Source organism: Colobus angolensis, unplaced genomic scaffold (genome assembly GCF_000951035.1).
Source record: "Colobus angolensis palliatus isolate OR3802 unplaced genomic scaffold, Cang.pa_1.0 Scaffold40, whole genome shotgun sequence".
NCBI classification, from domain to species: Eukaryota; Metazoa; Chordata; class Mammalia; order Primates; family Cercopithecidae; genus Colobus; species Colobus angolensis.
The window spans coordinates 2820212-2840842 of NW_012117377.1; the positions used below are offsets into that span (position 1 = coordinate 2820212).

Consider the following 20631-nt stretch of genomic DNA (forward strand, 5'->3'; position numbering starts at 1 on the left):
CTCCAGCCTGGGTGACAGAGCGAGACTCTGTCTCAAAAAAAAAAAAAAAAAAAAAAAAGGAGCAGGCACACAGGGTAGAGGTTGTGCCTACTGTGCTTTTATTTCAAGGTTTTTGTGCCTTCAGATATTCACAAGTTTCTCTCCTGTTAATTTTCTGGTTGTAAATTGATGAGATGTCTGCCTGGCTACTTCATGATATTGATGTGATAATCAAATAAAACAATCTAATGAAGTCCGGGGGCCATGGCTCACGCCTGTAATTCCAGCGCTTTGGGAGGCCGAGGAGGGCGGATTAACTGAGGTCAGGGGTTTGAGACCAACTTGGCCAGCATGGTGAAGCCCTGTCTCTAAGAAAAATACAAAAATTAGCTGGGCATGGTGGCTAATCCTGGCTACTCAGGAGGCTGAGGCAGGAGAATCACTTGAACCCGGGAGGCTGAGGTTGCAGTGAGCCGAGATTGCGCCACTGCACTCCAGCTGGGTGACAGAGCGAGACTCACTCTCAAAAAAAAAAAAAGAAATCTAATTGAATGATTTCGAAAGGCATAAAACACTGTGTAAGTCCAAAACATTATGAAAGATGACAGAGACATTCTTTACTTTCTCAGTTCTGATGCGCCCTCATGTCCCCAGGGTTGTAATTTCATTGGCAGTTTAACTAAATTCGTGGAATACAAAGGCCATTTGTAATGGCGTTTTATTAAATTAATTAACAGGATTTAGAGCACTTTCTTCTTCAGAAGACTTGTGGCAGGCTTGAGAGGCAGATGACAGACTCTATATAATGGTGTGCCCAATGGATTGATTTAATTAACTCAGTGATAATTAAGTTACTTGATCCAGTTGTTTGATGGTGTGTAAGCAAAACATCTGGTTGATTTGCCTGAATCTTGATTTTCACTGGTATTTTTACAACAGATATTGCTTCTAGAGGAAGAAACTTTGCAGCTATTTGTCATTAAGTTTTTATCCTAGACAAATTATATTTATCCTTAATCTTATTCTTCTATCTGCATTTCAAACCATTTTGTTTACACTGGGTTTAGTTTAGATAAAGAACAATTCATTTAAAATTTATTTCTCTTCACTTTCTCACATCCATTTAAGAGAGCACAAACTGAATCATCAGTTACCATAAATCTGATGCCACTTCAGTGAGTTCCCATTAGTCAAAAAAATCAAGTGATTATTTAGAATTGATTGACCTTGGCACTTCATTTGATGGCTGGAGAGGGTATGTGTCCTCTGCCGTTATGTTGCTTAGATTTAACTGAAGTGATGAGACCAACATATGTAAAATAAAAAATAAAAGATAATTAAATTAAGCAATAGATGAAGTAGTATCAAATGCAAATATTCTTTCAGCTCATGGCAAAGAAAAGCACTGGGAGCTGATTTATGGAAGAAAGGCTTCACGGAATAGGCTGTATTTGAAGACTAGTGTAATAATTGTATTCATTTTTAAAAAATTCCATTCAGTTAAATGTGTTTGCACATATTCAGAGTTTTAAAACTTTGGCCTATATAAAAATAAAATTAAGATTCTGGCCCACTTGCATGTTGATTCATTTAAGTATCACAAAACATGGTATTAAAAGCACTTTTCAGAGAAAGAAAAAAAAAAACAGAGAAATTAACTTGCCCAATGCCTGTAACTAGTAAGTGCTTGAATCAGGATTGAAGCTCAAGCATGTCTGCAAAGCTCATGACCATCTTCAATGCCAGGATTCCACTCAAGGAATGCTGAAAGCTCAGGAAGCATGGGATGATGGAGAGAAGGAAAAAAGATGGAGCAAATAGCTGCCACTCAAACAACACAGAAATGCGGCCGGGCGCAGTGGTTCACACCTGTAATCCCAGCATTTTGGGAGGCCGAAGAGGGCAGATCACGAGGTCAAGAGATCGAGATCATCCTGGCCAAAACGGTGAAACCCCGTCTCTACTAAAAATACAAAAATTAGTCGGGCGTGGTGGCGTGCACCTGCAGTCCCAGCTACTCAGGAGGCTGAGGCAGAAGAATAGCTTGAACCTGGGAGATGTAAGTTGCAGTGAACCAAGATCATGCCACTGCACTCCAGTCTGGGCAACAGAGCAAGACTTCGTCTAATAAAAAAGAAAAAAAAAAGAACACAGAAATGCATAACGTTCCTTGATACCCACGAGTGACAGCAAGACTCATTTCAAATCTTAGCCACTCATTAGACTGAGAGTCTTAAAGTACTATTCACCCTGGTCAGCATCACTCCATGAGCTTGGTAAGGATGACTCTTCCAGTGAGAGGCAGCAAGGGGCACAAATGAGCAAGCTGATGTCAAGGAATTATTGATATCTGTCAATAATTATGTGAAGGATCTAGACTTTCTTGAAGCTTTGTATTTTGATAAATTTGCTCAAAATATTATCCATAATTAATATGACATGATATTAGACATAAGGCATGTTTACTAAGAAAACAATAAATCTGTTCTGGAAGACAAATTTTGCAAACTCAAACTGAAGGATAGTAGGATATATCACAGAAGGGCAGGTTTAAAAGGCAGAGGAAATACGAATGTGGAAGAATGTTACAGTAACGGCCCCAATTTGTTCACACAGCCCTGCGTCCATGCGTTGTAGAGTCCTTCCCTACGGTGGCTTTGGACTTGTCCAGGGGATTTGTCTTAGTGGATGGGGCAATAGCAAATGTGACACAAACAGAAACTCACGTTGTGCTTATAACCCTGAGAATACCATCGTAAGAAGCCAGTGCTAGAGGCTGAAGGGTGAGAGAATGAAACATACTTAGCTGATGGTTTACCAAGTGCCAGATATGCCAAAAATCTAAGGGAGCAGTGGAGTTACTTTCCTACAACTGAGCGTAAAATAGCAAAATAGCACAGGGCTTCCGGAAGCACAGCACAGCTTCCTGCTTTGAGGTCTGATTCGTTACTGTGCCCCCAGAGTGAGCCTGGCTAAAGCAAAGAGTGTCAATAGATGGGAAGGGGCTCTGCCAATGGGAACATGTAACAACGTGGAAGCAAGGGGGTGGACTGTGAACAGAAGACACTGGTGGTGGATGGCATGCTTCCTAATGGGTACTGCGATGATTAACTTTATATGTCAACCTGGCTAGGTCACTGTACCCTGATATTTGACCAAACACCAGTCTAGATGTTGTTGTGAAGGTATTTTGGGATGAGATTAATATTGAAATTAGTAGACTTTGAGTAAAGCAGATTACTCTCCGTAATGCGGGTGGGCCTCAACCCATTAGCTGAAGGCCTTAAGAGAAAAGAAACAGATTTTCTCCAAGGAAGAGGGAATTCTGCCCCCAGACCCCCTTAAACATGAATTCATGCCTAGGTCTCCAGCCTGCTGTCCTGCTCTAAAAATTTCAGAAGTATCAGTTCTCAAAATTGTGTGAGTAAATTCCTTAAAATCTCTATCTATCTATCTATCTATCTATCTATCATCTACCTATCTATCTATCTATGTATCATCCATCTATCTATATCTTCTATCATCTATCATTTATCTATCATCTATCATTTATCTATTTATATCTATCTATCATCTATTATCTATCATCTATCTATCCATCCGTACACACACACACACACACACACACACACATGCACACACACACACACGCGCACACACACACACACACACACTGCTTTGTCCTGTTTCTCTGGAGAACCTTGACTAGTACAGATTTCAACAATGTAGATGTATGTTCACCAAGGACTAAATTCTTCCTTCAAACCCCCCTGCCCTTATCCAACGATTGCTGCACATTAATTTTCCTCTCTATGAAATCAAAGTACCATTTTATTTAATCTGTCAGCCACAGTCCAATTGTAAGACTAATGCAATTTATTCTGTTTTGCATTTGCATATGTGAATTATATACATATACACATATGTGTGTGTGTGTGTGTGTATATATATATAAACACAAACACGCACACGTAAATACACACCTTTTAGATTCTTAGTGATATGATTGAAAGGTACAAATCAAAATATCAACTTCTGGCATGATGGCAACATGAAGTTGAACTATCAATGCCACAAAAAAATGACACAAATAAAAATCTGCATTGGCACTATAAATTAAGGCAGCACATGTCTGAAAGTCTAACCAATATTCCACATATGAGACCAGACTGCAACATTCTCCTGAGACAGAACCACAGTACTAAGTAGAGAAGACTCTAGGAGATTACTCATAAAACCCTCAATGCCGGGCGGAAACATCAGAATATATGCGAGAAGGCAGCACAACACTTTGAATCCCATTCACTGTGGTAGATCAACTGTGGTAGATCAACAGCACCCCAAAATAGCTGCAGTGGGGCTGCACCAATCAAACCGCTGCAAATATGGACAGCTTCTCTCCCCACAGTGGAGGACGAACACCAAAGAAGAAATCAGCCATGGCCATGTCTTGGAGGGAGCCTGGCAATGGACAAGGTTGAATATAGGACAGAAATGTATTCCAATGAAGTAAGTCCATCACACTCAGAGACAATATGATATAATCATGACATCTTGAGGCAAGGATTACTCACAGGTCCAGCTCACTCCCCAGCATACTTAGTCTGTCAAAAAGCTAACTTATTAATGCAAGTTTATATTAACCAGAATGCCAACTCCGGCTGCAAAGTGGAGACATGTACATACATTAAGTAATCTAAGGAGAATTCATCCACTTATCAATAACTAAAGATCAGTTCCATGTAGAGTCCTTCATGCCAGAGACAAAGTAAATGAGAAAAATTCATAAAACAAATTCACAAATATTTCTAAGACATGCAATGACATGAAGTAAGATTATAACAGTATCTATATATACCTAAAATATTCAACTTAAATGACATGATGTAATAAAACAATCGATGAAAGATAACTTACAAAATAATTTTATGCTTAGAGTCTATGATTAGAAGATGACTTTCTAAAGGAAGGTAGAAATAGAGAACTAGAAAAAAAATAAAATGACGAAAAGTTAAACATGCAATAATAGATATATTCTCTATTAGCATCTGTAAAGGGCTGAATCAGCAGTGAAGAAAATTAGAATCAATGCTATGATGTGGAAACTTAAAAACTTAATCTGGAATGGAGAAGGGAGAGAGAAAGCTAAAAAACGAATTTTAAAACAGAGAAAATAATAATTGAGACATAGAATAGAGTGAAGCATATCAGTAAATGTTGTTTCAAAACAGGAAATGAGAACAAATAAGCAGGCAAATAATTAGTTACAATTATTACAAAAAGTACAAAAATACCTACAATCGCCAATCAACATTTTCTGCACTATTATGTAAGAGATGTGGTAATAACTTCTTTACATTGTATGTAATGTAATACTTATTAAATCCTCAGGAAAGCACTAAGTAGTAGATATTATTATTATATGCATTTTATAAATGTAGAAAATGCTTAAATAACAAAACAGAAAAAAAAATTTCTTCAACTAGGAAAAGCCTGAATCAACAGACTTAAATCAGTCACCAGATTTGTAAATATATCACAAAATAAACAATGAAATGGCAATGGTCCATTTATATTTTGAATTTCAAGGAAAGAAAAGGCATTACAGGTATCTAGGCAGGATAAAAAATCAGTTTTAAAAAATCGCATGTGGGCCGGGAGCGGTGGCTCACACCTGTAATCCCAGCACTTTGGGAGGCCGAGGCGGGCGGATCACAAGGTCAGAAGTTCAAGACCAGTCTGGTCAATATGGTGAGACCCCGTCTCTGCTAAAAATACAAAAAATACAAAAAAAGAAAAATTAGCCAGGTGTGGTAGTGGGCACCTGTAGTCCCAGCTACTCGGGAGGCTGAGGCAGGAGAATCGCTTGAACCCAGGAGGCAGAGGTGGCAGTGAGCCGAGATCATGCTACTGCACTCCAGCCTGGGTGACAGAGTGAGACTCTGTCACAAACAAACAAACCCAGCCTGTGTATACATAGTCATCCTCCCTTCTCTGCAGTTTCACTTTTTGCAGTTTCACCTTCTGTCAACCTTGGTCTGAAAAGATGACAGTATTCTGAGAAAGAGAGAGCAAGAGGCCACATTCACATAACTTTTATTCTAGTATATTGTTATAACTATTTTATTAGTATTGTTAATCTCTTACTGTGCCTTATTTATAAATTAAACTTTATTAAAGATATGTATGTATAGCCAAAAATAGCCTATAGAGGGTTCGGTACTATCTGTAGTTTCAGGCATCCACTGGGATTCTTGGAATATATTTTCCTTGAATAAGGGGAGGCTACTATGTGTGTATGTGTATATACTTATATGTATATATGTAAATCTATATATGTGTGTATATGTAGTGACATAAGAATAATATTAATATCTTCATATTTTACCAGAATATTAAAAGCATGGATGCAATAACTCAATAACTACAGGATTTTAAAGAGGAAATTCTATCTCATCTACTTTATATCTAGGTAAGATATCAACATATGCGCAGGCAACAAAACATACTGCCAAATAATTAAAGGGTTTGAATGACTACATATAATCCTACTAAACTGCTGGGAAAAGTACTGTAGTTTTCCAGTAAGTTAGTTAAGATTTCTTTTAAAAAAGATAGTGTAGCAAAGAAACAACATATTAAATTAACATATATAAATTAATCATTTTCATCTATGTAAACAATAGAAAGTTAGTATATACATAGGAAGAAAAGACCACATATAATAATAACACATTGGCCGGGCGCAGTGGCTCAAGCCTGTAATCCCAGAACTTTGGGAGGCCGAGACAGGCAGATCACGAGGTCAGGAGATCGAGACTATCCTGGCTAACACAGTGAAACCCCGTTTCCACTAAAAAATACAAAAAACTAGCCGGACGAGGTGGCGGGCGCCTGTAGTCCCAGCTATTCGGGAGGCTGAGGTAGGAGAATGGCGTGAACCCGGGAGGCGGAGTTTGCAGTGAGCTAAGATCCGGCCACTGCACTCCAGCCTGGGCGACAGAGCGAGACTCCGTCTCAAAAAAAATAAATAAATAAAAAATAAAATAATAATAATAATAACCATAACACATAATAAAATAATCCAAATAAGCTTAGTAAGAAATGTACAAAGTCTATATTTTAAAAACTTTGAAGTACTCCTGAAAGACCACATAGCAAAATTGAAGACAGGAAAAGATAAGAGTGTATCCTTGACTAGAAGACTCAACTCTGTAACTGAGCTTGGGATTACAATAAGGAGTAGGCTTCAGAAGTGGAAAAACTGGGGTTCCATTTTGGTTGTGTTGAGTTTGTTTAACCTTTCGGGGGCGAAGCCTCAGGCATTGGAGAAGTGGGTGTGGAGCACTGCAGAGAGGTCAGCATGAAAGTTATGAATTGGAGCATTCTCAACATATGTCACTTAGCAACAGCGTGTAGATGCAAAAAGGAGAGGAACCTAGAAGAGAAACCTGAACCTTCCAACATTTACGGATTAGCTGAGAGTGAAAAGTCTCCACAGAAGACTGAGACCAAACCAAACGGCCAGTGAAAAAGAAGGAAGAGTGTGAATGTGATATTCTGGAAGCAAAGGACAATCAATTTGTCCAAGAGGGAATATTCATTCTGTATTCCCAGTGCCTGGCCCATGGTAAGAACTCAGTAAATATTTGCTAGATGAATGAAAGTATGAAAGAAGAAATGGAATTTTCCTAGAAAGACATATTTTGTAAAAATGTACTCACAAAGTAGAAGAAAAACATTTCAGACTAATTCCGTATATGTGTATTACACATACATGTAAGCTAAGAAAAATCCTAAATTTTAACAAAAGGTTCAAATCCATCTGTATTTTAAAATAATAACGAAGTATGACTACAAGTCTAATGGTACCGAAACCTCTGGTAAAATATTCAGCCCAGTGTGCCCTGGATTGCTGTAACAGAAATGAGTTATTAAATGCTCATTGATAAAATACTGAACACTACGTGTGCAAATAATATAGACTCATTGGTCTTACGTATGGTCCTGAAGATCATTCAACCTTCTCTTCCTGTCTCCAAATGGGCCATCAGAAGCTGCTCCCACACCCAGAATTAGTCTCTTCTTCCATCTTGCCACAAAACCCTCTTGCAGCAAATTACTGACTTCTAGACCATCAAACGATCCCTGGAGATCTTCAAATGGCCACTTGGCTACCAGACAGCAAGACAGAAACTAGGCATGGGTTTCTTTCTTGTTTTTAAAAATCTTCAGGGAGTTTTTGATAGAGTTAAAACTAGACTTAGCATTATAACTACTTAGTCTCCCTTCATGACCAGTTTCAAAAGATATGATTGGTTTTATATAGGCAGCCATCAAAGTAACTTTCATAATATCAGCTACATTATTAACCACATCAAATTGGGATCAGAATAGCCACCAGATGGATTCATTTTCCATGTGCACAATCTGTTACATATTCAGAACAATCCTTAATGTTTCTTAACTCTTCTTGAAACCAGTACAGAGCCTTGGATTTTGTCTAGGGTGAATTACTTCATTCAAAAAAACAAACCAACAAATCAGAAACTAATTTTTCAGCCTGTCATAAATATGACTAAAGAACATGTACGTTCCTTCCTGGATACATTTGACTTTATCTCTTCATAACACCTTCTAATGAATCTTAAAAACTTCCTCAAAGTGTTGAACAAACAAATAAAATCAGTTTTCCATACACATTATACCTAAAATGAGATCCTACATGTAAATTATAAACAATGATTGTTTCTTATTAGCTTATGATATCTGTGAAGATGTTTTCTGTTTCTTAGATTTTTACTGAACTACACCTTCAGGTTTGTTTGCTTGTTTTGAGACAGAGTCGCGCTCTGTCGCCCAGGCTGGAATGTAGTGGTACGATCTTGGCTCACTGCAACCTCCGCCTCCTGGCTTCAGGTGATTCTTCTGTCTCAGCCTCCCGAGTAACTGGGATTACAGGCACGTGCCACCACACCCAGCTAATTTTTGTATTTTTAGTAGAGATGGGGTTTCACCATATTGGCCAGGCTGGTCTTGAACTCTTGAGTTCGTAATCCACCCACCTCAGCCTTCCAAACTGCTGGGATTATAGGTGTGAGCCACTGCATCTGGCCCAGTCTTTGCCTTTCAGAAATAATAACTTTTTAAAATCGACTTCATCTCTGACCCTTAATCGTCTTTGCCAATCAGTAGTTTCCTGATTAGCCATGACTGTGTCAATCCATTTTTTAGCACTGGGATTATTTGTCTGGTCCTACAGTTCTAAAAAAACAGGCATGCCACTGAGGTGAGGCTGAAATGTGAACTTGGTAAGACTGTAGCTTCCTTTCCTATTAATTATCTCCCCTTTTCACCTGGTGATAATATGATGCTGGCAATAGCTGCTTTATCTTTACTTAATTGTTTTAATACCATTTGACCCACAACAATGAGTATTTTAAAAGCTCATGCAGCAAATGAGCTGGGGGTTTACACAGGCCTTTATGGACAGAATTTGAGCTGCATCTTCTGATGGCATTCTTTATAAAGCTAGTTTAAAATGAGAAAAAATTAAAACCTTGCATTTTCATGTACTGTTAATTCTAAACCATTTTAAGGCGATAATCACCAGAGGCAGGAACCAGAGCCATGCAAAGTTCTTCTCTATAGATGGAAGGGTATGTTACATAGGTTGGCATATCACTGACCTTTTCTGCAGTCACTGCAATGCCAGCTTTTCATAGCTATTGTTTTCTGTTTTCTCAGAATCTTCTCTGAACAATACACATCTTATTTTCCTTCAGTGATGTGAAATGTTTGCCACATGTGAAAGGTTTTATATATTTTTAAAAAGCCATTAAATGTAGCCAGGCATGGTGGCTCACGCCTGTATTCCCAACACTTTGGGAGGCCGAGGCGGGTGGATCACCTGAGGTCAGGAGTTCGAGACCAGCCTGGCCAACATGGTAAAACCCTGACTCTACTAAAAATACAAAAAAAAATTTAGCCGGATATGATGGCACGCGCCCATAATACCAGCTACTTGGGAGGCTGAGGCAGGAGAATCGCTTGAACCCGGGAGGCAGAGGTTGCAGTTAGCCGAGATGGCAGCATTGCACTCCAGCCTGGGAAGCAAGAGTGAAACTCCACCTCCAAAAAAAAAAAAAAAAAGGTCATTAAATGCTCTGCATATGCAGGAACTTATTCCAGGCAATGCAAAGTGTGAACTCATAAAAATTGCTCCCTTACTTTGGAAAATAAGTTTTCTGCTACAGAATAGACATAATGTCCAACACGGTGAACAGGTTCATGACTTAAATAGAGCGTTTTTCTCCCCCTCTCTCTCTCATACACACACACACACACACACCATGTAGGCATGACAAAAAAATCAGAATTACAAATAAAACACTGATTTCAAACTGCATTTAAAGATGTAGTTAAGGCAAAATTATAAGTTAATGAGATGTATGTGTCTGATAGAGGGAAAGTTCATTAATTCATAATCACTTGCCATAAATTATATGTACAATTATTTTATGGACACGTATACAGATGATCCAGTCTAACGATCACCAATGACCTGAATCAAATAATATGGCAGAATTAAGGATGTGAAAAATTGTACAAATACGCTAACTTTTAGTTAAATATGTTTTGACTACCATAAAATTTACATAAATGTTAAAAGCACAGTTCAAAGTGAATTATAATTTTTCAGGAGGTTTGCTTGCATGCCATATTAAAATATCCCTGAGGAAACATAATTCTTAAAACCACCAAGAAAAAAGTTCTTGCAATAGGAAAATGATTTATTTACCTGGATCTTCTATAGTTAAGTTCTTTATCAACCACTGAACAATGTCTGAACCTAGAAAAAGAAAAAAGAAAAAAAACAGATGTGAACATTTTGTTTATACATATTAACTTCAAGAATTCTCTACCTTTGGTGCTCATATTAGAAGGAACTTTTTCTAATTGTTACAATGACAAGTTAAGGATCTACCCCAGATGGAATATTGAAAACACAGAGTATGAATACTTAGTCGTCCTTCAACAAACCAAGGTGTAAACTAGCAAATTATTAAATATGAAATATTTAAATGTAAATAAAATTTGCTATACTCGTAGAAAGTGATTTGCTTACTAAATAAGTGTTTATTAAGCATCTACTATATTTCAGGTACAAGTCTTAGCACAGCATAACCAGTACTTTATAAGATGGTTCCTGTCTCATTTCTGGTTATACCCACCTCATCCTTGTATCTCCTCTCAAGCCAAACCAAATTCGTTTCTGGTTTTCGAACCCTCCTATGTATTTCAAGCCTCTGTGTCTCCACAGCAGTATTCTCCATGACTGAAATATCTTCCCACTGTTTTTAAGACACTCAAGGTTCACTGACATGACAGAACTTGCCTTGTCCCTTCCCCTTGTCCACTGAGTTTACAGAACTGTCCACGAACCCTTATTGGAACCCACGTAGTCTTTTCCTGCCGTGTTGATCACACCATTGCCCCAGCTGTTTATCTGATGAATGTCCCAAAGTAAGAACCTTGAAGCAGGGTGTCATATTCGTCTTTGATTATTTGTAGCATAGTAAGTGCTTAACAATGTGTGATGAATACAAAGCATGAATGAATATGTTTCTACTGCACACAGAAGAGACAAGAGAGGGTCTGCAGAGAACGTAATGTTTGAGCTAGATTTTGAAGGATATATTTTTATCTACGAATAAGAGAGAAACTTAGTTGCTGGAGGGGCCTATATAAAAATTAAAAGGTGGAAAAACAGTCAACAGAAATAACTTACTGCACACTGTCTATATGTAAGTACTGCGAATAATAGAAATTTGAAAGTAATAATGGAGTGCACAGTGTATTCAGCAGGTCTTGAATTCTAGGTTAAATAATTAAATTTTTTTCCCATAAGGAAAGCAGAGAAAGAGACATGCAATATTTTTGAGTAGAAGAATGACATTATCAAAGTAAGTTTAAGGAATATGACTGGCAATATATATGAAATGCCTTGTAGTCAAAAAGAAGGCAAGGCAGTCGACATGTCTACTAGTTGCAATCCAAGAATGAAGGGAAAAGGTCTTAGTTCAGTGACAAATGAACTTCTTAGAAATTACAGACTTGTTTCAGGACCTTATGACTAATTAGGTATAAAGGTTACAAGTCGGAGAGATTAAAAAAGAAGTCAAGCTTTCTAGCCCAGAAACATCGGTGAATAGAATGATGAAAATAAGAGCAGAAATGGGAGATTTAGCAACTGATTTGCTTGAGACACTCATTTGTATTTAAAATTGGTTTTCTGCATAACTCTTTTCTACATAAAACAGGAAAAATATGTATGTGAATTGTTTGCATACATCGTAAACTGTGTTATGCCTGCATGAATTGAATGAAACTTCAGGGTGAACCAAGATTCCACTTCAGCCTCTCCTGGAGGCTGGCTAGAGTTGCTGTCTACCCACCTCAGAGATTTGGCAAATTAATTACATTAACATTGGCAAAATAATTCTGGCTGCTTGAATTATATCAGTTCAAAATCAATTAAAGAATAAATTTGATTACTAAACTTGACAATAAAGTCCCAAAAGTTATGAGGACATTCATACTGAATGCCAATTTCAGTATGCATGCATTTAAAAAACAACTCCAAGTACTGACTTGAACTTGCGTTCCTTTCACAGCGCCATTGATTTAAAACATTAAATCAGATTCATCCAGATCCTAAAGGAAGTTTTACTAAAACAGCTCAGAGTGTCGAAAGGAAAAGAGATCATTCTCCAGAAGGCAGTTGACCGCGTCCGGGTGTTGCGTTCTTCCTTATAGTCTAAGTTATCTTGAAGCACGATCTTCCCGTTGAAAAAGAAAAGGAGAACTCAGCTTTTCACATATATATGTAGTGATCCTTGACCAATGTCGATTCCCAGATACACAAACCTTCTGCACAAGCCCCAGGCACTCTGCTCATTTTTCAGAGTTGAGCATCTATTTGTGGAACATATGTGAGCAGCCACTGGAAATTTTCCATTCTTTTGAAGACAGCCAGGACTATACATATTTTTTATTGTGAGAAATGACTTTAAAAATGCTCTTAGAGACTAAGTTTTTAAAAATATTCTGTTCTGTTATGCTTTCTTTCCTTTTCTTTTTCTTTTCTTTTTTCTTTTTTTTTCTGAGCAGAAAGAGATATAAAGAAGCCTAATTTAAAAGTATGTTTCATTCAGAGAATAGGAAACTTTCTTTCTTAGCCTACATTTGAGTATTTCTGTCACAAGTGTATTCTCAGTTCAGCTCTGAAGGAGTCAATTTAATTGGACTTGACCAACTGTTAGTGTCACTTAGCAGATGCTGTAGTGGTTTTCTCATTGTGTGATCACCCCAACATATTTATGGTTTTAGGTTGAAACATTATGGATTTTTAAATTGTTAAATTCATACCCAGACTCACCAGGTTAACCTATGCTGCATCTGTAAGAGTTAAGACCTCAACTCCTTGAAGAGATAGGTAGAGAGAGAAAGAAAAAATCCAGTATCTTATTGGAACCAGAAGACCGAAAGAGAAACGCGCTCCTATAGAGTCATCTTGAGAAACACGACTCAACTTTAAAACGGAGCACTGCAGTCCAGAGAAGTGTAGTAGCAATGCCAGCTTTACAGCAATTTCCCAGCTTTATATTAAATAAATAAATGGCTGGGTCTGCTAAAGTTTTTCACGTATAATGTGTATGTAGAATATGGTAGCATTCTATTTATCTTGATTTTGGAGCCCTCAAAATAAGCTGTGGAATTTTTTGAAATCACCCTTTGACTGTAGCCTATGGAAAGTTTAGCCCTGACCATACTCTTATTTTGAGTTCTTACAGGCAGATGTCACTTTTAGAGTTATGGAGCTTTGTACTCCCTCTGGTCAGCAGAAGCAGTAGAGGTTTTGATTATTGTCTAATCCTAGCAGTATATTATTTAAAATGAAAATGAGCAAAAACAAACAAGTAGAATTCTTCCTCATCACACTGCTCATAGTTTTCTACCTGCTGTACTGTTTCTTCCTTCCATGATTTTGCTAATGCTATTCTATCTTCATCTCTTTTTCCTGTGGTGAATCCCAGCTGAGGCCATAAAGTTCCATTCAAACATTATCTACTCCAGGAGGCCTGTTCTGCCCACCCGACCCTATCTGACTAGGTAAAGTGCTTTTTATTTATGTTCTATTAACATCTTTATCATTCTTTTTACTTATCAATGGTTTTATCATCCTGTCTTTGCTCTGTCTTCCTCTTTGCAATATAAGTCCACTGAAGGCCAGGAGCATGTATTATTCATCTTTGGATCCCAAACACCCAGACCAGTACCTGACATGTAAAAGATGACCAGTAAATGCCAACAAAAGATTGGATGAATAAATAGCAAGACCCCCCTCCCCATATTCTATTTTGAGAGAGTTTAAAAAGAAAGGTATCCCTCGTGCAAAGAATATTCTATTGGCGTGCAATTTAAACATCAGTATTATTAAACCTGATGTTACATTGATCTTAAACTACCACCTCATTTTCTCACCCATGCCGTGGAACTGAGTGGCAAACGAACGTCCTTACCTGTGCCCCCTGCAGAGTGCAAAGGCCTGGACCAGGCTCTGTCCTAAGCCTGTATTACTTCCATTAATGTTCACATACCACCGCCCCGCCACTGATTAGAGCACATCTGCAGCTACAAGTGTCACCTACAGCTATCCACAAACTGAATCTGAATTAGAGGTGCACAAAAATATTAAGCATTCATGAAAAAAAACTGCAAAATGTTTGTAAACATAAGATGCGAGGACTTTGTAAGCAAGCAAAATAGAACACATTTGATTTGTGTCCTTTACAAAACTAGTCTTTTCATAACTTTCAGCTAAAGCCATTAGTGAAAACTTTAGCTCTTAATCACCACAGAAGGTGCGCAAATTATTCCTGAAACAAAGACACAGGCCTTTGCAATGTTTCTCTTTCAGGGAAATGGATACGCTCTTTGTACTGCCCAAATAGCTTTGCTGAAGCCTCAGAACCACATAGACACAGTGCTGACAATACAAATATTTTTTTATTTAGTGAATATCATAAATAATCCATAATCCATGATTTTTGATGTTATAACTATTCTTCTTTTTTTTTTTTTTCTTTTAAGACAGGGTCTCACTCAGGCTGCAAGGCAGTGCAACAATCAGTTCATCGCAGCCTCAACTTCCTGGGCTCAAGAAATTCCCCCTGCCCCAGCCTCCCAAGTAGCTGGGATTACAGGTGTGAGCAACAAAATTTAAGTTACTTCATCAGGGCACTTTTGGTTATAAAGAGCGATCTTTAACGAAGTATAAAAACATAAACTTATCAAAGAAGGAATTTGCAAAAAGGTACCCAGAACTAAAGGGAAAGGATGTATTTGAGCCTCAAGGACTCATGGAGGCAGAGACTGTCATCCTTGTTCCTTTCTGGACATGCCTGGTAGTAATTTTTTATTACCATTACTAGTATTATTATTTTTATTATTATTATTTTATTACCATTATTATTATTATTATTTGACGGATGGGGTCTCGCTATGTTGCCCAGACTTGTCTTGAAATCCTGGCCTCAAGTGATCCTCCTGCTTCAGCCTCCCAAAGCACTGAGATTACATGGTGTGAGCCACCATGCTCAGCCAACTATTCTTAGAACCTTTCACTAAATAGAAGACTTTCTATATACTAAAAATCATTTTTCCAACATTATTCTTGGTTCCTTGAAGTAGGCACAATAAATGTTTATTATTATCAAATAGCATGTAATAAACATCTATTGTGTTTCTGTAGAAGCTGGGCTGAGGATCTGCAGTTTTAGGAAGAAGAAAGAAAGAATGTTGAGGGAAGCAAATTAACTGATCTGTCAGTCCCTTGGGAGAAGAAACGGCATCATACTCATCACGTTTCCACCATTCTCTTCAAAGTGTCTCAACACAGATCATCGTTAAATGTTTACTGAAGACATGAGTCACTATTTATGGACATATACTCTATACAGAAAAGACTCAAAATGCTGAAACAGTCAGCTCTAATGGTGATTCCATCTAGAATGTTATGACACCCCAGTGTGTCTCTCATTATCATAATTTTAAAAGTTCTGTAGGCAATTATAATTTTAACTTAATTTAGTTTAAAGCACTGCAGAATTTCTTTAATTTAAATTAAACACAGTTTAATTTCTTTAATTGCAGAATTTCTGTAATTGAAAACTGCAGAATTTCTGCAGAATTTCAGTTTAATTTAAAACCCTGCAGAATTTCTGCTTGAGAAATGAAGTGATTTGCTTAAAGCTCGCATATTACCCTTTTGTAAAGCTGAATTTCTCCTCAATCTTTCAAATAAGTAATTGGTAATATCTAAGAATAACATTTTGTTTATTTGAGTACTTGTATCCTGTCCAGAGTCTTAAATATGAGTGCACAGCCATTGTCACATCTGAGGGCTCAACACAGCAACCAGTAACCAAAGGAGCAGGAGAGATGAACTCCAGCCCAGCTACAAACTATGTTCTCTAACTCCTTGATCTAAGAAATCTCGGCAGTGGTGAAAATCTGGATATCACCAATTAATGCCTATGTCCTGGTTCTGTCTGCCTTTGGCCAAAAGCAGGTACTGAAAAAAGAGGAAAAGAGCCACTGGCTTCCAGGAGCTGGTTGGGCACTCACAGCTATGTCTTGGTGCTTCCCTGGTAAATATGAACAATTTCATGGAAGAACATTAACATCGGACAAGGCTGCTCTAGAACCCTCACAGGTCAAGACAAAAACAAGACCACTCTGTAAACAACAAAATTGAAGTTACACTAAGCATGGGAACATGATCTCAGCCATAAAATACCAAATTCCATCCTGGATAACATGAGCGACTGCTGCTTCTTTATCAATCCCATCCTTAGTCTTGTCTAATCTGTCCTACTGTAGAAAAAAACGTATTAAGATACCCAATCAGGCCAGCCGCAGTGGCTCACGCCTGTAATCCCAGCACGTTGGGGGGCCGAGGCAGGTGGATCATGAGGTCAGGAGACGGAGACCATCCTGGCCAACATGGTGAAACCCTATCTCTACTTAAAAAAAAAAAATTAGCTGGGCATGGTGGTGCGTGCCTATAATCCCAGCTACTCAGGAGGCTGAGGGAGGAGAATCAAATCAGGGAGCTCGAGGTTGCAGTGAACCAAGATGGTGCCACTGCACTCCAGCCTGGTGACAGAGCAAGACTCCGTCTCAAAAAAAAGGATACCAGATCACAGAATCGTCCCTGCTTCCTGACAGCATCTAATCTAGAGCAAAGGCCCACTTCCTCCGATCCTCTCCATGACTACCGATGTCCAAATCCTATACTAGATTCTTCCTAACACCCTATTACTGAGACACCCCATGGTTCCCGATGGTGTGCATTCTCCCTACCTTCAAGAAAGAATAATTGACTTGTTCAACTCCAAGCATGTTCCTGGTGGTTTTTGGCTAGAGGGCATGACATTTTTTAATTAAAAAATTGCTAATATCTATTAAGATGAATATAACAACAACAAAATTTAAGTTACTTCATCAGGGCACTTTTGGTTATAAAGAGCGATCTTTGACGAAGTATAAAAACATAAACTTATCAAAGAAGGAATTTGCAAAAAGGTACCCAGAACTAAAGGGATAGGATGTATTTGAGCCTCAAGGACTCACGGAGGCAGAGACTGTCATCCTTGTTCCTTTCTGGACATCTTCATTTCTCTCTAGGAACAACATTTGCTATTTTCCATCCACGAAGTGGGTCATGAAGGCTCACAGCTCCTGGATTAAAATCTCTGCCACTAAAGACAGCAAGTCATTTGCGGCTGAAATCTTGTAGTCCTAAATCCTAATTCCTGATGGAGGATCTCAGCTGCAGGGAGGTGCCCATTCCTGTATCAGCCAACTGTGGCAAGAAAAGATGGATCACCGTGCATAAAAATGGTCGTGCTGGCGAGACGTATAGATGGAGGCATTTTCCAGAAATAAAGAGTGCTTTGCAGACAAAACAACGGGTGTAAACTACAGCTTCCTTCCAGTGTGTAAAGCTTTTATGTTTCCATCAGAAAAACGCAGAAAAGAGAGGAAAAGTGGAATTCAAAAGCAAAATGTCAAATTTTGAATGAAATGAATATGCTATTTCTGCCTTGCTATGAATATAAATGTGTTTTGTTCTATGAACTTATTATAGTCCTGTAAAGCAGAGTAGGAATACATTGTTTTTGTGTATGTGAATGAAACCACACTTTATGTGCACTAAAATAGCTATTCAAAGAAACTTCACGATGTGTATATGATTGTGTATTTTTATGAGTGTGTATCTTTTTATGTAAATAATTCACTTTCTAAAATGAATAACATGTAATTGAGTATTGTTACTTCTGAATTTTTATACATCAGGTATATTTAGAGAAAATTATTCAGTTTTCATAGAATTAAAAAGTTAACTTCTGCTCACAGTTTGAAACTGGATAAAACTTATGATATAAAGTCCTTCTTCTAATATTCCATAGCTAATAACACCTATGAAATCTCAAAGGTCAATGGAAACAAAATAATCAAAACAGATATGTTTCCTTTCAGTAAATCTGAGACACATTTGAAGCATTTGCCTACCAGACTTTAAAAATGTTGTTTAGCAGTCATTTAAATGCATTTGCAGATGTCATGGCAAAAAGCAAATTATCTGGTTGATTACATTTTCTTTCTAGGTTGCTGTTCTTTAGAGTTCTATGCCCCTTGCCCTAAGAGCAGAGCCACAGAAAATGTTGGGTTTTGTTGATATAACCTGAATCTTCAAATCAATAGGATAGAAGCGCGATATTCATTGTAATTACTACTTGTGTGTTCTGAGGATAGGAAAAGTAAAAATATATTTCCCTACCCTCTGGCAAGGTGCAACAAAAACAAATTAGAATTCTGAGATACAGCTCCTTGGCTGTTCCTTGAGCAGATATTTCATCAAGATCATGGGTATTTAACCAGATTTTTAATCTTTGTTGTGTAAGCTCCAGAAATCATAAAAATATCTCTTCAGACGCAAAGCAGGCATTTTGTCTCTCTTCAAAGCCTAAGAAGCTTTAAACATAGGCAGCAAAAACAGCAAGGCAGCAAAGATGACAATAATGAGGGGATAAAAGGCAATGGAGACCACCCTCAGGATTATTTCCTCCCCTCTACTGGAGCTCAGGAGGATGCCTTATCAACCAGAGACGCTTTTCTCAAATCGCATTCAGAGAAACATCACGTCTGCCTCTTGTGTGGGATGGTGACAGTAAGTGTGGGAAATGCGGAGTTAAGAGAAGGAAGGAAAATAGAGTTCCTTGATGTGCCACCTTTATTTTGATAAAGAACGTTGTAGAAAAATCAAGAGAAACTAAGTCCGCAGTGTTTCCTTAGGATGGGGATATTGGATCCCTTTTTAAAGACCATTTTATATTTTTATGTTTTAGTGCTATGGTTCTTTAGACTCAAAGAAAATAAAATAAGTAATAAATAAGTGTGTGAAATGTTCAGATATAACTATGAATTTTGGGTCAGCTAATATATTAGAACACATTAAAAGAGAAGTATTTATTAATCAATTAATCAATTCCATATGCTAGCTGGTAGGCGTAAAGAAAAGCCTAGGATCATTCTTGCCTTCAACACATATTTTTTTTCAGCTACACACAGGCCATGTCTAACTGTCTAACTGCCCCTATGAAGGACATATGAGATAAAGAAAATGTTTATTGATGGATAAATAAAAAACTTGCTCTTGACTGGATAGGCCTAGACCTCATCAGTCTAGTCCAGATACAGTTGCTGTATGTTGATAGGTACAGATAATACTTCTTATTCTGTATTAGCAGAGAGTACCAGCATTGGTCAAGTGGTGGATGAGGCAGAAAGTCCAAGTAGATCAAAGAGGATTCCAATTCAGGAAATTTCCCAGTTCATTAAAGACTGACAAAATGAATGCACTTATGCATAGTCAAAACTACAGCTCAGGCCGGACACATTGGCTCATGCCTGTAATCCCAGCACTTTGGGAGGCCGAGATGGGTGGATCATGAGGTCAGGAGTTCAAGACCAGTGTGGCCTAGACGCTGAAACCTCATCTCTACTAAAAATACAAACAAAAATTAGCCAGGCATGGTGGCGGGCACCTGTAGTCCCAGCTACTGGGGAAGCTGAGGCAGGAGAATCTCTTGAACCTGGGAGGCAGAGGTTGCAGTGAGCCGAGATTGCACCACTGCACTCCAGCCTGGGCGACAGAGCAAGACTCCATCTCAAAAAATAAACAAAAACAAAAACGAAAACAAACTACAGCAAAGGCCAAGTGCTTTTGTGCCAGTCCTAATTATTTTGGCACTGAACACGCTCTATATGGTGCTACATATAGACCTAGGCCCATATTCAAGAGTGAATCTTTTTTAACCTAACCCTGAATATTTCCTGCTGTGACAAAATACTGAAAATACCAATTAATGAAGCCATTTTTGGGGTTCTATTTAAAATGTTTTCTATTATTGAAGATGTAATTTCAGTACCACGAGGTATTGAATGATCACGAGGTCACGAGTTCAAGACCAGTCTGGCCAAGATGCTAAAACCCTTGTTTCTACTAAAAATACCAAAAAA

General features: G+C 38.0%; 1 protein-coding gene across 5 annotated transcripts in view; it reads right to left on the reverse strand.

Moving 5' to 3' along the window:
* RGS7 (regulator of G-protein signaling 7) overlaps nt 1-20631 on the reverse strand; it is a 590904-nt gene that overhangs the window by 199135 nt on the left and 371138 nt on the right. For all 5 annotated transcript variants that reach the window (XM_011955683.1, XM_011955682.1, XM_011955681.1 and 2 more), the window contains exon 3: nt 10781-10831. In XM_011955683.1, the coding sequence (XP_011811073.1) occupies nt 10781-10831 (51 nt within the window). The remainder of the gene's footprint in view (nt 1-10780; nt 10832-20631) is intronic.